This window comes from Paralichthys olivaceus, chromosome 20, assembly GCF_024713975.1.
Source record: "Paralichthys olivaceus isolate ysfri-2021 chromosome 20, ASM2471397v2, whole genome shotgun sequence".
NCBI lineage: Eukaryota > Metazoa > Chordata > Actinopteri > Pleuronectiformes > Paralichthyidae > Paralichthys > Paralichthys olivaceus.
Window position 1 is genome coordinate 10216693 of NC_091112.1, and position 14358 is coordinate 10231050.

Here is a 14358-nt window from a genome sequence, read left to right on the forward strand (position 1 = left end):
ACTTCTGAGGAAGGAGGTGTACCGGAAACGGAGAGAGTAAACAGTCAAAGTAAAAGCGTAACATTAAAGTGTGACTGTCCTATGTATCAAGCAGCATCCTTGTATGGATCAACAAGTGGTTATCTATTTTTCTATTTTGATAATGCTTACATTTTCATTTTAGAGACCCACTTTCAGCTAAGAGATGACCAGCTACATTCACGAAGGTTTTATTTAGAAGGAATTGACCGGAAAAGCTTTATTTTCATTTTGAGAACACTGGTGAGGAGTAAGTTCTGTGTGTTTGGATTTAGTGGTGAGACCTTTTCAGAGAAGTGAAAAGAGACACCTCTCCATTAAGGTTACTGTTCTTACACAACAAACACACAGATCACAGCAAATAGACACTGTCTGGTTTCACTGAAGCATGGAAGTGACTGTGGATCACAGGCCATTCCCCATCAGGAATTAGAGACTAATTACAGATGCTTATTTTTATAATCAGAAAAAAAAGAGAATCTAATCAAGTTTTATTTGTAAAGCCCATATTCACAAATCACAATTTGTCTCATAGTTAAACAAGGGGCGACATCCTATGTTCTTAACCTTGAACAAGAGTAAGGAGAAACTACCCTAAAGGAACCTTTAACAGGGGAAACAAACTTAGAAACCTCAGAGAGAGCCACAAGTGAGGGATCGCTCTCCCGGGACAGACAGAAGTGCAATACATACCATGTGGATTGGAACACATCAACAAAATAGCAGTATTCACAACTTCAATTTACAATAGATTAGAAGAAACAGTTTGTAACATGATGGAGAGGTGTTTCAATGCTTAAAGTATTTGTACATAAGGAAATGTCTGATAGAGATGAAGGGAGCAGCAACGAGAACTGAATTGAGGAGTTGTCAGTAATGGTGGAGTATGTGAGTAGGTGTATTGTATGTCAAGCAGTCTCCACCACCAGACTTAAATGCCACCACAATCCATCATCATGATCCACCACCACTATCCACGATCATGATCTCTGATTCACGATCCATATCTGCTGATATAGGCTCTATGATATGCTTTGGATACTCGTTGCAATGTAAGTCTACACACAATACATCATGAACAATTAACATCACTAAATGTCTTTCAGCAATAAAAACATGAGCAATATTTTCCTAAAGCTCAATTAGGATAAAACAGATATCCTATTAGTCTTTTATATATCAAAAAAAACTTTGAAACACATTTCCTCACTCAGTTCTCTCTTCCTTCATTTTCTGTTCGCTCTTTACTGTTGCTATCTTGTTATGGTTTAGTTCAGAGGACAGGACTCAGTTCTGTGTGCTCACCCGTAGCTACTGCCCTTGTTAAAAGTTTTTCTGTTTGAACTGAAGAAGGAAAAAAACTGAAGGCTCAAACAAAACCTTTTATATCACAACAACTGGAGGAAAGTTATAGTGAAAAATCACAGTGACAGCAGGGGGAGAGGAACTGCCAGTCTCAAGGGCTGTTACCATAGTTTCAGTGATGGAATCCAATACTCTGCTACACACACACACACACACACACACACGCACACACTCACACACACACACACACACACACACAGACCAGTTGATCTTTTAATACACTGCCCCCCTGTGGCTCTGTCTCCAAGGATACTGTTAATATTGGATCAGGAAGTAACAACTCCTCTTGTGGCTTCATATCCTGGACTCACCACTGAGACATAACAATGTGTGTTTGCTCCAGTGAAAACAAACATGGCCACAACTGCTGATCCATAATGCTTTAATTTCTACTTCCCCACACATTCCCCTATAACTCAAGGTCTTTTTTTTTTTACTTCAAGTATTTATAATGGATTTTTATACATTTTACTTATTACTAGAGGAAGTGGGGAGAGAAGCAAGGAGAGTCTGTATTCATGTTTATTGATTATAGTGAACTGTAATTACACTTATTTAGCTTTCATAAAGTCATATAAATGCACTAAATTGTAATTCTGCACAGCTAGGACACTTTTAACAGTTTATTCATGTAATAATCAACAAGTTATTGTACATAATTACAACTGTGTTTCACTATATGGCTTACTATACAAATTACACTAATATTATTACATATATCAGCATTCATACCTACATGAATACATTATATTTTGATGTATTCTTTTAAGCTTATATATTGCTTACAAATGCTAAACAGGAGGACTTAGTGTGAGCTGAGTATCTTTTTATGTATTATGAGGTGTTTTATGGTCATTTGGTAATTTTGGTGTCACACACATGCAGAGGTGGGGGTTTCATGTCTGCAGTATCATGCCCACAACTGCTGAATGGATATGGGGCTGGTACACTTGCATTAACAGTATCTGGCCAGCAGAGGAGGCAAGTGGACCTGCCTTTTTATCCCTGCAGCTGTAGATGAGTTATTGGTTTCACTCAGGCATGGTGATCCAGGCTAGGGCCAATAGGTTCACTGGAAGAACCATCCAGCTACATGACTATAAATCATGTTCATGTGTCATTATGTAATAGTGGCCTTCAGAGCGAGAGAAAATGGTCATTGGGTAACAGGTGCAGCCTCCTATAGCCAACACCCTGCAGGGCCTCAGAGCTATAACATAAAGTAACTGGACCTGGGACACTACGAGACGCATCTGCTAGGATAAATCAACTTTCCATGATAATTTGTTGGTGGTGCAGATCTGGATCAGGGGCGGCTCCAGGATTTTTTTTTCACTCTAGTTAACATTGTGAGTTAGACTGTTTTCATTGAGAGAATAATTCATGGATCATGATGTAAAAGACCTGACATGTTTAGGGGACTGAAATTTATGAGCAACTGAGATTTGGTGCAGATAAAAATTAAAATCTGGATCTATCGTAGTTAAATGTTGTTTCATAAGGGGACTGTTGGTCCTTGGCCATTGTAGTTGTTTAGACTTTTTTATGTGTACCGCCATGGTTGTCTATACATGCATACATATATAATACACACAATACATATATTCATTCACACACACAAACATACATACAAACATAAAAGTTACATATATACAACCTATTTTGTTGTTCTTGTTTTAATGGTGTTTCATCTGTTGCTGTTAAATGTGCTAAGTTTATGCTCTGGACTTGTTATATCACCAGATGTATCAAGCCATAGTCTTGTCTTGCCACATCTGTTTTTGTCTTGTCTCACCAAGAAAAAAAAGAAAAGAAATCCCAGAGAGGAAAGAAATCTGACGGACTGACTCAATGCAGTGTCCATCTGTTTTTTTAAATCTTGTTGCTGGTGCACCAGGTCAAGGAATGCAATGAGAAGTCCATCTGCAGGGGGAACACAAGACCCACACACAGTAAGGCTATGGGGCAGTTGTTTGGTGCATTCCAACAACTGCTACCACATAACCAATGCTTCTCTTCACATTTGCATTAACAAGGTCTTAATTCCCCAGAGGGCCTCACTGCATTGGACTGTTTGAGCACTTCAAGTTGCTATTTGTTTATAAAGCACAGAAGGTTTGGAGCCAAAGTACATTTCTGATCTTTCTGCTACGTTATGAACCATCCAGACCCCTCAGGTCCTCTGGAAAATGTCCGCTTTCTGTGCCCAGAGTCAAAAACAACCATGGAGAAGCAGCGTTCAATTTCTATGCTCATAAAAGTCTGCTGCAACTTGTGATTCTTTTAAATCAATGCTACAGACTTTCCTGTTTGCATCTGTCTGTTATTAATTCAAATAATCACTAATTTCTTACAGTGCATTTTCATTTATTTTATTGCATTTTTATTTATTTAGTTGTTATTCTTTATGTAACTCTTTTTATTTTCCTTTTAAATACTTCTTTTTTTATATTGTCTCATGTTGCTTTTACAATTTGTCAAGAAGCACTATGAATTGCATTATTGTTCAAATGTGCCATACAAATAAACTTGCCTTCCCTTATCTTGCCTTGTCCTGCAGCCTGTGATGTAAGGAGTGATTCTGCAGAATGGAGAAGGGAGTGGCAATGTCCAGATGTTAATTCATTTGTATTGTTTACACAGTCAAACACAGATGCACAGGAAAGCTGTATGAAAGCTGGAAAGACATTTAGCATTCCTTGGTTTATGGCTTTCCTACTCTCCACTGGCTGTTCTGGGATTCAACACTATCCTGCAGCATAGGCCCATCGGACTTCTGCATTGGTCCGCGGAGTGTATATTTGCACACACACACACAGGACTTCAGCCTGCTTAGCTGAAGTCCTGTTTGTCAAGGCCAAACACAGTCTGGACAGTATAGCAGCTGTGATCACGTCTTCAGGTCAACCACCTAAACAGCAGTCTAGCCTAAGGAATTGATTTTGTCATGTACACACAGTTCAATGTTCAACTCAATCATGTAAATTAACGTGAGATAGTAGCTACTGTCTGTCCTCGCTCATGTGATGGACAGTGTTGTTTTAGTGCTACAATGCATGTCCTCTGCAGAAGAAGTGGTTCTGAAAGGTGCATGCAGGGAATTTCCTGCCCCGAAAAGTTTCGAATCTGCCAGAGAAAAGTCAACTTTAATGTGCGTCATGACCACAGCGTTGTCCCAGAGCACTATATCATAAGATTGTGTGAAATCAAACACACACCCACGCACATTTATAAAAAAAATACTCTCAAAGCTACAGGCGGCCTGTGAACACATTCTAAGCCAGAGCTGAATTATTACGACCTTTCCCTCTCTCCCCGTGTGTCCTTTTTCCATGTGTCTCCCTCACACCTGTTTATGTCAAATGTCAAATCCATGCACGCCACAGATTTGTTCCATCACACACACACACACATTTGGGCCGGTTTAGACACAGGGGTGGACAAGGAAGGAAAGAGGTTAGTGGAGGACAGGGGCAGTGGGACAGGGTGTGTAACATGGTGTGATGTGATGTAACAGTGTCCACTGTTGACTTTTTTCTTTCTAATCCCATCTGTGTGTGTGTGTGTGTGTGTGTGTGTGTGAAGACATGGGATGGAGCGTTTGTTATTACACAACCTCCAGAGATCATCCGACCATCGGCAGACAGAGGGATTTCATCAGCCAGACAGACAGATGATATGTGGACATTTGTGCTCATGAATGAATGCTGTGTGTGTGTTTTGTGCACACTCTCTTCATCTCCCTTTGTGAGGACTGATTTGGATTTTAGTCCTGGAGAGTGCGGACATTTTTGGCAAGCAAGGACATGTTGCTCTGTCCCACAGACTGTATATATATATGGACGACATGACAGCTCCCTAAGTGTCTCTATCTTCCCCTGGTGGCTTGATACAGTATAGGTCATAAATCGTACCTCCTTTATGGGACATGGAACAAAAAAGGTTTTCAGTCATGTTCGCTAGTTCTTATCCCTTGATGCTTGTCCAAGTGCTCATGTTCCTAAGGTTTGGGTTACATGAGCTAATTAAAGGTTTAATGTGTGTAGAATTTGGTGACATCCAGTGGTGAAGTTGCATGTTGCAGCTGAACACCCCTCACCTCCCCTTCCAAACATGAAAGAGAACCAGAGAACAGTCTGGGCAGCTTTATAAAAACATTTATTTCTCTCTGGATGAGAAGATCATCACCCCTCTCCTGTCTGTTCACCTGCCAACAGAATGTTAGCTTAGTTTACCAGGAAAGTGAAGAAAAGTTAGTCTGCCCTACCAAGAATTCGTCCACAGTACTGGACCCAATGTAAAACCACATTTTATCATTTTGAACCAATCATCTTGAAATAAGTTTTTCTAATGAATGTTTTTGTAAAATGAGCTACATAGGAGTTTGTTACCTCTGGATCTAGCCAGACGAGATGTTTCCAGAATTGAAACTCCCTGTAGACAAACCAGACTAATACAGGAGCGATAATAAGATAATCAATCTTTCAAATAACACACAGCACAAGTTTGACAACATGTGGTTCCAAAATGTGTGACTGTTGTTGTGATAGCAAGTGGAGTAGGAGTGGTTACGGTTGAGGACTTAGGAATGTACTAGCACAGTTTGAGTCCTTCCACATGTAGTGTAGTGAATGTTGTGGGGACATTGTTCAGGTAATAACATAATGGGTCAAAAAACCCTCAGGCACACAGCTGTACATTCACAAACATTGCAACAATGTTAATTTGCCTTTTCAAAAATCAGGTCTATTACCTCTTTAAAGAGGTTTTACAAGAATTTTCTTGTTTTGGTTTAAAACGAAAAACTGAAGTACAAGTTTGTTTGGTTTTTGTAAAACATCGAAAATGCAGGACTTCATTGGACATAATCATGTTTAGTTTTAAAAAAACAACATGTTTTCATTATTAGTTAAGAGCTTAACTCTTGCTACTATCTATCCATTTTGCATAAACCCGTCTCATTTAGTCTTCTCTCTACTTTTGGACTTCTCTGCCCTGTATGTCAGCGTTTTTGTTCCCACGGGAGACCCCAAATCTTTAAATGGGCCTCACAGATTGATGAGAATGAGAACACATTTAAACAACCATCAGGGTGGCATGGGTCTGTGCTTTTGTGAACTTTTAAAAGACTGTTTTGTACCTTTTTGGATAGACTTTTGGATGTAGTATGAACTTTGTAGTTATGGATGTTTTTCTTCTGTTTGTTTCCTGTTTTATATTGAAACATCTTTCCAAACGTCTGCACCTGTCCAAATGTGTTTTCATTGTCCCTGCAGCCTCACTTGTGTATATAGTCTCAGAGTTTCCCTTTGTCTTGGTCAGTTCGTCTATTAACGTGTGGATTTTCCTCAAGCCTCAGTTCAGTTTTCATTGATGTTTTTACCCCATGTTTCTCTGATGTTTTCCTGCCAATGGAGAGCGTAAACCTGCTTTGTTTTTCTCATTATTTTCACTTTCACTAGTTGAAGCTTCCACCCCTGCATTTGGGTCCTCTTAGCTAAAGTTGACACCCAGGTAGTATATGGCAGTGGGCCACTTCAGGCAATGATGTGGCTCTTCTGGCCAGACAAAACGGATGTGAGCCTAAAGTGGCCCACTTATAAATCAGCAAATGTGGCCCACATATCCCAAAACAAGTGTGGGCCTTTTTTGGCAAACATGTGGTAAACTAGGTAAGGTTAAATCTGGATGTGAACCTAAAGTGGCCCATGTGGTAAATGGTGAATATGGGGCCATCTTTGGCCCAGATCTGGCGAACAGGAGCAGACAGCCCAAGCGCCATCATTTCATGAGATTTGTGGACTAATAGAAGTATAAAATCCAATCATCCCTATAGTAGGTCTCCAGGGAAAGATTTTAAGATGATCCTAAATCACAAAAATAAACTTTCTGTGCATCGGTGCAAAGTGAGAAATGTGGTTACACACCAACCATCCACCACCTTCCTGATTGCATCATCTTACTCAGCCGTCATGTGCAACTGTGATAGTGTATTGTATAAAAAAAAGCAAAAGTCAAAAAAGCACAACAACAGGAGGCAAAACCAGAGAAAGAGGAGAAAAGTATAGTGAGATGAGACGAGGAGCCTAAGAGACGACAATCAAGGCATTCTTTTCAACCATCAACCCCCCCCCGGCTCCACCTCTGGAAAAAAAAATCAATCATCCCCCCATCCTCCTCTCAGGCTCAATCTGTTGTCCTTCTCTTTATCTATTGACAACAGGGGATTGTTCAACAACTCCTCCCCCTCATCCTCCTGCTCCCCCTCTCTTTCTTTACTCTGCCTTTTATTCCTCCAGCCCTGCGTTTGTTTTTCTTACGATGGCCCTGTGGCTCTCTCTGATCCCTCCTCTCTTAGCCTTTCTCAAATGTTCAAATTCACATGTGCTTTGTTGCCATTTTTACCAAAGCGTGATGTATAAGGCTATTAATTGGTCGATGTATTAATATTTCTTTTTTGGGGGGGGGGGGGGGAATCAGACAATTCTCCATTCGAGGAAGCTAAATTGCAATATATGTATATAAAATCATTATCATGCTGTTTGAAAACAAGTAGAAGAAGATTTTTTTTTTAATATTATGTTAAAACCAAAACATTAAATATATATTAAAATCAAACACTAAATTGTATGTCACAGCAAACATATGCAGGAGTCAAATGCCTTTAGTTGCAGGGTCAGGGTTCATGTCTCTAGAAGTTGAGAATAAATCAAATTTCTGAATTGTCATTATGATGAGTTAAGCGTCTCTATACTACATGAAGAGCTCGGGTCTGTTTGATTCCACGTATGTTCTGGTGCTGACGACAGAATGATTGTTTGATTTCAATCATTTAGGTTGGCTACCTTTGTTTCTGAATATATTTCTTTCTTTCTTTTCACACGAGTCATCCCCCCTAACACCAACATTACTATATTAGTACTGGTAGTATTGAGGAAAAACATATTAATGAGGAGAACTATTGAGAAAAATTGTAATTCACATCCAAATATACTTCACATGTATATTTATACATTCCCCCCCCCCCCCCGCACAGCCAGGTGACGTCAGGAACAGCCGTTATAAATCCAGCCAGTAGGATCGCAGTGCGTTGACTAAACTCCGAGTGTCTCTCTCCTTCCTCTCTCACTCTGTCGCACCCTCTCTCTGCAGCCTCACACTCTTCTCTCTCTCCCTCTCCCTCGCTCTCTCTCTGCCTCTCACACACTCACCCCTGCTCGCTGCTGCAGACATGGCCGAGGCTTTCGTTGGCACGTGGAACCTGAAGGAGAGCGAGAAGTTTGATGATTACATGAAGGAGCTGGGTGAGTTTGTGTGTGTTTTCGTAGTAGAATGTACTTGGGTGTGCGCATGCGCGTGACATGAGGACGCAATGGTGCCAGTGCTGCATGTGAGCACATGTGAAGGATGAGGATGTATGAACGCTGTACGGTGTGTCTGTTTGTAAATGCAGAGCATGGGCAAAGAAGCAAGGGGAGGGAATGAAGAGGCAGATAAGGGAGGAAGATGAAGAATGAAAGAATGGAGATAGAGGGAGAACAAGGGTGGAGAGGGAGTGGGGCAGAGAGAGAGAGAAAGAGGAGAGGAGAAGAAGGGGACCGGGGGGAGGTAAAGTGGTTGACCGCATGGTTTAAGTGCTGTGAATGAGGGAGGGGCAGAAAATCAAGCCACTGTGAGAAAAATCTGAATGACAAATCACACACATTCTTCTCCTGGTGTTAGTGAGGACCCTCATTGACACAATGCATTTCCTAACCCCTTCCCCAACCTTAACCAGCGCAACTAAACCTAAACCTTTCCCTAGACTAGTTAGCTTTGAACTAAACCTGATCCTTACCCTAACTCAATCTTATCCTCACCTTGAACAAAAACCTCATCCTTACTTTAAATTCAACTTAATCCGTACCCTAACCTAAACCCATACCTTGCCTCAAACTACCCGTAATCCTTACCTTAAACTAAACCTAACCCTTACTTTAAAATAAACCCAATCCTTACCCTTACCCTTAATCCAAAAATGAGGACCAGCCAAAGTTTCCTCACCCTGTAAGATCATGCGCAGGATGGTCCTCACAAGTACAGACGGGCTATATAGCCCATGAGCACAATGTGGGTGACCTTCGCTGAAAGCTGTTCATTGTTTGAAGCCATGGGGGGGGGGGGGGATATTAAGGAGGATCCAGTGCCAAGGAACTAATGGGACGAGAAAGTAGAAATGAAGTGGTGTTAGTGATTTCTCATGACCAAGGACCACTCCGGGTAATGTGACCATCAAAACCAAAGACCACTCAACCCCAGTCTACACACACACATACACACACATACACACATACAAATTATATAGAAACCGGATTGTCTACCTGACATTCTGTTGTTGCAGTAGCAGTGGGTGTAAATCACCTTGAACCAATGAACTGAACTTTCATGATCCCTCACACAGTGGCACACCAACAGTGAAGGTAAAGGAAGTGATTAGTTGCACAGACACATGCCTGAACAGGTCAACAGTACTCTATGTTTGAAGAACACGCAGTGGGTCAGGGCAGCAGACAAACAAAAGATTACAGCATATGTCAGGTGAAGGAGGGCTGGAGGGCAAACCCACAACTACGTCTTAAAACTTATTCCAATGAAGCACTCTGGTAAAATTTATCAAAAGATTATTTACTTCAATATTCAACAACGGTAATATGGTGGTTGTATTTGTCAGAGGGTCATATCTCAACAAATTATTGGTTAGAATACTGCTACTACGTATGTATTCCCTGATTTTGCTCTAGCGCCACCAGCAGGCTGATTTTGAAATATCTATTTCTTGGATTTGAAAAATTATCTAGGTCGCATGTAGCTTGCTTGCGCTATCGATCTTATCCTAGGGCATTTTAGCTTGACGCACACTTGTTCGCGCTACCCTGTGTGTTTGCTGTCTTTATTTGTTAAGCATTAAAGTTCGTGGTGTAGTGACGCACTTGTATGGGAGGAGCTGTTAGTATTGACCATGCAGGGCTCCGGGCAGGCGTCCATGTACCCACCAACGCATTGTGTGCATAGTGTGTGCATGTTCCAGAAAACCAAATTCATGTTTGATTTGATTGTGGAATTGAGTCCTGGTGATAAATGAGTTAAATGATAGGAATTAGCCTTACACAGACATATCAGTGGTTGTTGGCCAATATTCGGCAATATAGTTTTTCAGAATAAATAAGTGCAGAAATGTATTTATGTTTAAATCTTTCAATTCTTTTCGTTTATAAATAGTTATTTACAAAATTACTTATAAGTCATTTTATCATTAAACTGTAAAGTATATGTTATTATGAATTTAAAGTGATTATCTTTAAATTATATACCAAATCCCCCCCACTGACCAGCTTTTGTTTTCTTCAGGTGTGGGTTACGCCACCCGTAAGTTGGGAGGCCTGACCAAGCCCACTACCATTATCTCAGTGGATGGTGATACCGTGACTCTGAAGACCCAGAGCTCCGTCAAGAACACAGAGCTCATCTTCAAGCTGGATGAGGAGTTCGACGAGACCACCGCTGATGACAGGAAGGTTAAGGTGAGAGGTCAAAGGCCAGGTTGCTCATAGACGAGACTTTGCAATGTTGTTAATTTGAAAAGAGGGGTTTAAATAACTTTCTGTGAGGATTTATGACACAGTCATAACCTACAAAATGCTGCGGTAGCCATGAATGTAGCATGTGATGAGCAGGGAGTGATAATTCAGTCATGAGGCTCAACAAACAAGTGTGATTTGTCACAGTCAGGGCTCTCGTGCTTGTTTTAGACGTGAACATGAGGAAGGAGCTTCTGAGAGGTCAGAGGTGAAGGTCAGAGATGAGGTCTTGCAGCCCACATTCTGAAAGATGAAATGACACCGGCAGCCTCTTTTAAAGTAAAACTAAATTTAGAAAGCATTAAAACACCACATTTCATGGAAATTAAAATGAGATGTGTTGCCTTGAAGTGTTGAATAAGGCAGAAATAAATATAACATTAATGTTGATAAAAGCACATATAAAAGTTTTGAGTCAATGTTTTTTAGCATTGAAAACTTGACCCTCAAAAACCTGATGTGATGATTGAATTACAATGTTGATCAATGTCACTTTGTAACCAGGGACCTTTACACAATTCAATATATTCAATAAATAAATGATTTAAGGAATATAAAGTGACAAAAAGCAGGAACCCAAGTTAAGTACAAGTACCTCAAAATGATTTTGATGACGATGGTGAGATCCTGTGTGTATTAATTACATCTGTATATCTTTGTTTGTCTGCAGTCCATTGTAAAAATAGACAACGGGAAAATGGTGCACGTACAGAAGTGGGACGGCAAAGAGACCAGTCTGGTCAGAGAAGTCAACGGAAACGCCCTCACACTAGTGAGTCCTACAAACTCAAATCTTCATATATATTTGTGTGTCTGTGTGCGTATTTGTTGTCTTAACATATCTTTCTTTCTCTCTCCATCACAGACACTTACAATCGGAGAAGTCGTTTGCACGCGTCACTATGTAAAAGCATAGTAAAAAACCCAACCCAGAGTCGCTCCCCCTCCCCCCGCATCATCTATTCATCTAAAGCTTCTGTGACATGATCTACGTTAACGGCACCTCAGCCCAGGCCGAGCAGCCGGACGTGGTGTGCGACTGATGCCGATTCCCCCTCTTCTCCCTTTCAGTATCTAAGATCAGCATTGCTCCTGTTCTTCTCTTTATACTGTTGTTCAAACACTGAATAAATTCCAATGAGTTGTTGTTTGTTTTGTTCTCTGAACAGGCCTGTGGATTTAAAAAAAAAGAAAATGTGTTGTGCATGGTGCCTATGATAAACCTGGAAGTGTTAAAAACGTTTTGTTTAACTATTGAGACCTGAAAAATAAAAATGAAAGTTTCCTCACAGTTGGATGAAGTGGTAAAACAATGAGTTCTTCTGAGAGTGTCTTTCTGTGGTGGCTGGTGGGATTACGAGCAGAAAATGTATTTAAATACTGTATAAAGTTTGTTTAACTGATCCTGAAGAATATGAAAATAAGCAAATTCCATGTGTAAATTTTCACTTTTGAATTAAAAGCTCAAGTATCATGGAAATAATATGCTGGCAGCTGTGATCAGTAGATTGGATAAGGGATCTTATCATTGTACAAGGAGTCCTGATCTGGATGGGCAGCAATAAACTAAAATAGTTGCAAATATAAATACAAGTAGGGAAAATAAACACTTTAATACTAGTTTTCATGTTAAGTCACACACTAACCTTAAATTATGTCTTCACCTTGATATGTAACAGTTTACAGTGTTATGTCCCCATAATTAGACTGTGAAAACACATTTAGGTCCCAACAGTATGAGTGATACCTGAACTACACACAGAAAAATAAACTAAATCATAGCAAACTGATTAAAAACAAAGAACAAACAGGAACCAGTGGCTAAAAGGAATTATGTAAAACCAAAAGTGATGAAAATACTTCTTAAAGTTTTGTAACAACAGCCGAGAGGATGGTCATGGTAAGATTTCAATGTCTTGGTGGTGCATGAACGCAAAAGGCTGATTTACTCTGTTCAGGTAGTTTGGACCTCGAAGAGAATTTTCTCTGATGGTGTTGTAGCTATTGGCCTGAAGTGAAACAGACTGGATTCAGGTACAGACGAGTGCTGCCTTCATGAACTCAAATCTGAACTTTGAAAAGGGAAGCGGAGAGTCTGACGTGTGGTTATGACTCAAAGTGTGGTGTAAGAGTTCAGTACTGCAACACGAGCGTGCATGTCTGAGTAAGTCCAGAGGTGTTACAGTTTTCCATCACAGCTGGATCTACACAGACTCAGGGGGGTTAATAATAGCTCCTTTGTGTGTGTGTGTGTGTGTGTGTGTTTGAATTGCCTTTACCCTGGCTAGTTGAGGGGAAAGTTTTGTCAAGGGTCAAGGCTTGAGGTAGATGTGTTGGTACTGTTGTATGCTGTACTTTGTGCGACCGTGTGTGCCATCTAAATTTGGATCATTCCCTCCCACAGTAGATTGGTGTCATGTGTTCGGGACAGGTTGCCAACTAGTAGCGGGGTGACGGGGTGAAAGGTTCCAGGCAACCCACTGCTGTCACCTCCTATAGTTAGTCTGAGCTGAAAAGGTCATAAGAACGTTTGTTTACAGAGCAAAGAGTTGGAAATACCTATATAGGAGACCAAAGTAGGTGAAACCACATGTAAGTATCTAAAAGTAAAGACTGAATGTTTGAAAAGTCCAACTGTCACACAGGCCTGAACAATGAGACTCTCAAGATAACTGTATAGATTCACCTGTGCAGCCACTGTGTTTTCTCACCAAACACTGACACATGATCCATGAAGGTCATCCTGTCTGTCTGTCTGTCTGTATGAATGAATGATCCATGCTTCAAACATATGAACAGCATGCTTGACAATGGTTGGACTCCACCTTTGTCAAGATCACAAATGAAAATAGAAACAAATATTTTGCTCTGCTTTTACCGGATCTCTTTTACACAAACATATTAATAACATTCAGAAAGGAGCAAAAAAAATTAAGATTAAGTCCCAAAATACGAACTTCAATTTGCAAAAATCAAGATAAGATAAAGATATTCCCATCAATGCATTTACAACATGCAATAAGCAAATTATAAAAATAATATAATTGAAATTGAAAGTTTATTCTTTACCCTATTAAGTTTTTTGATAAATTAATAATAGAATTATAAAGAATAAAGACAATTATTATTAAAGTTCATTTAACTTAAAATTACATTTGATCTCATCCTCTAACCATCAACATGTTTATCTGACCGCACTGCTGAGCCCTGAGTCCTCCCAAGCTGTCTGAATCCACATACATTCACTGTGGGAGCAGAGTATTCACTTTATCACCTGTACATTTTATCAGTTCAAAACATTGAATGTCCATATTTCTTGAAACAAATGTATTCATTATTTCCTTCATTTGACTCCAAA

At 40.1% G+C, this 14358-nt stretch overlaps 1 protein-coding gene across 1 annotated transcript; it reads left to right on the plus strand.

The window, feature by feature from the left end:
• The first annotated feature begins 8462 nt into the window (after window positions 1–8462).
• Window positions 8463–12291, plus strand: fabp3 (fatty acid binding protein 3, muscle and heart). Its single transcript, XM_020090897.2, has 4 exons — window positions 8463–8687; window positions 10771–10943; window positions 11671–11772; window positions 11866–12291. Exons 1-4 carry the CDS (start codon window positions 8615–8617, stop codon window positions 11914–11916), a joined length of 399 nt encoding a protein of 132 aa, XP_019946456.1. The 5' UTR covers window positions 8463–8614; the 3' UTR covers window positions 11917–12291.
• Window positions 12292–14358: the final 2067 nt, after the last annotated feature.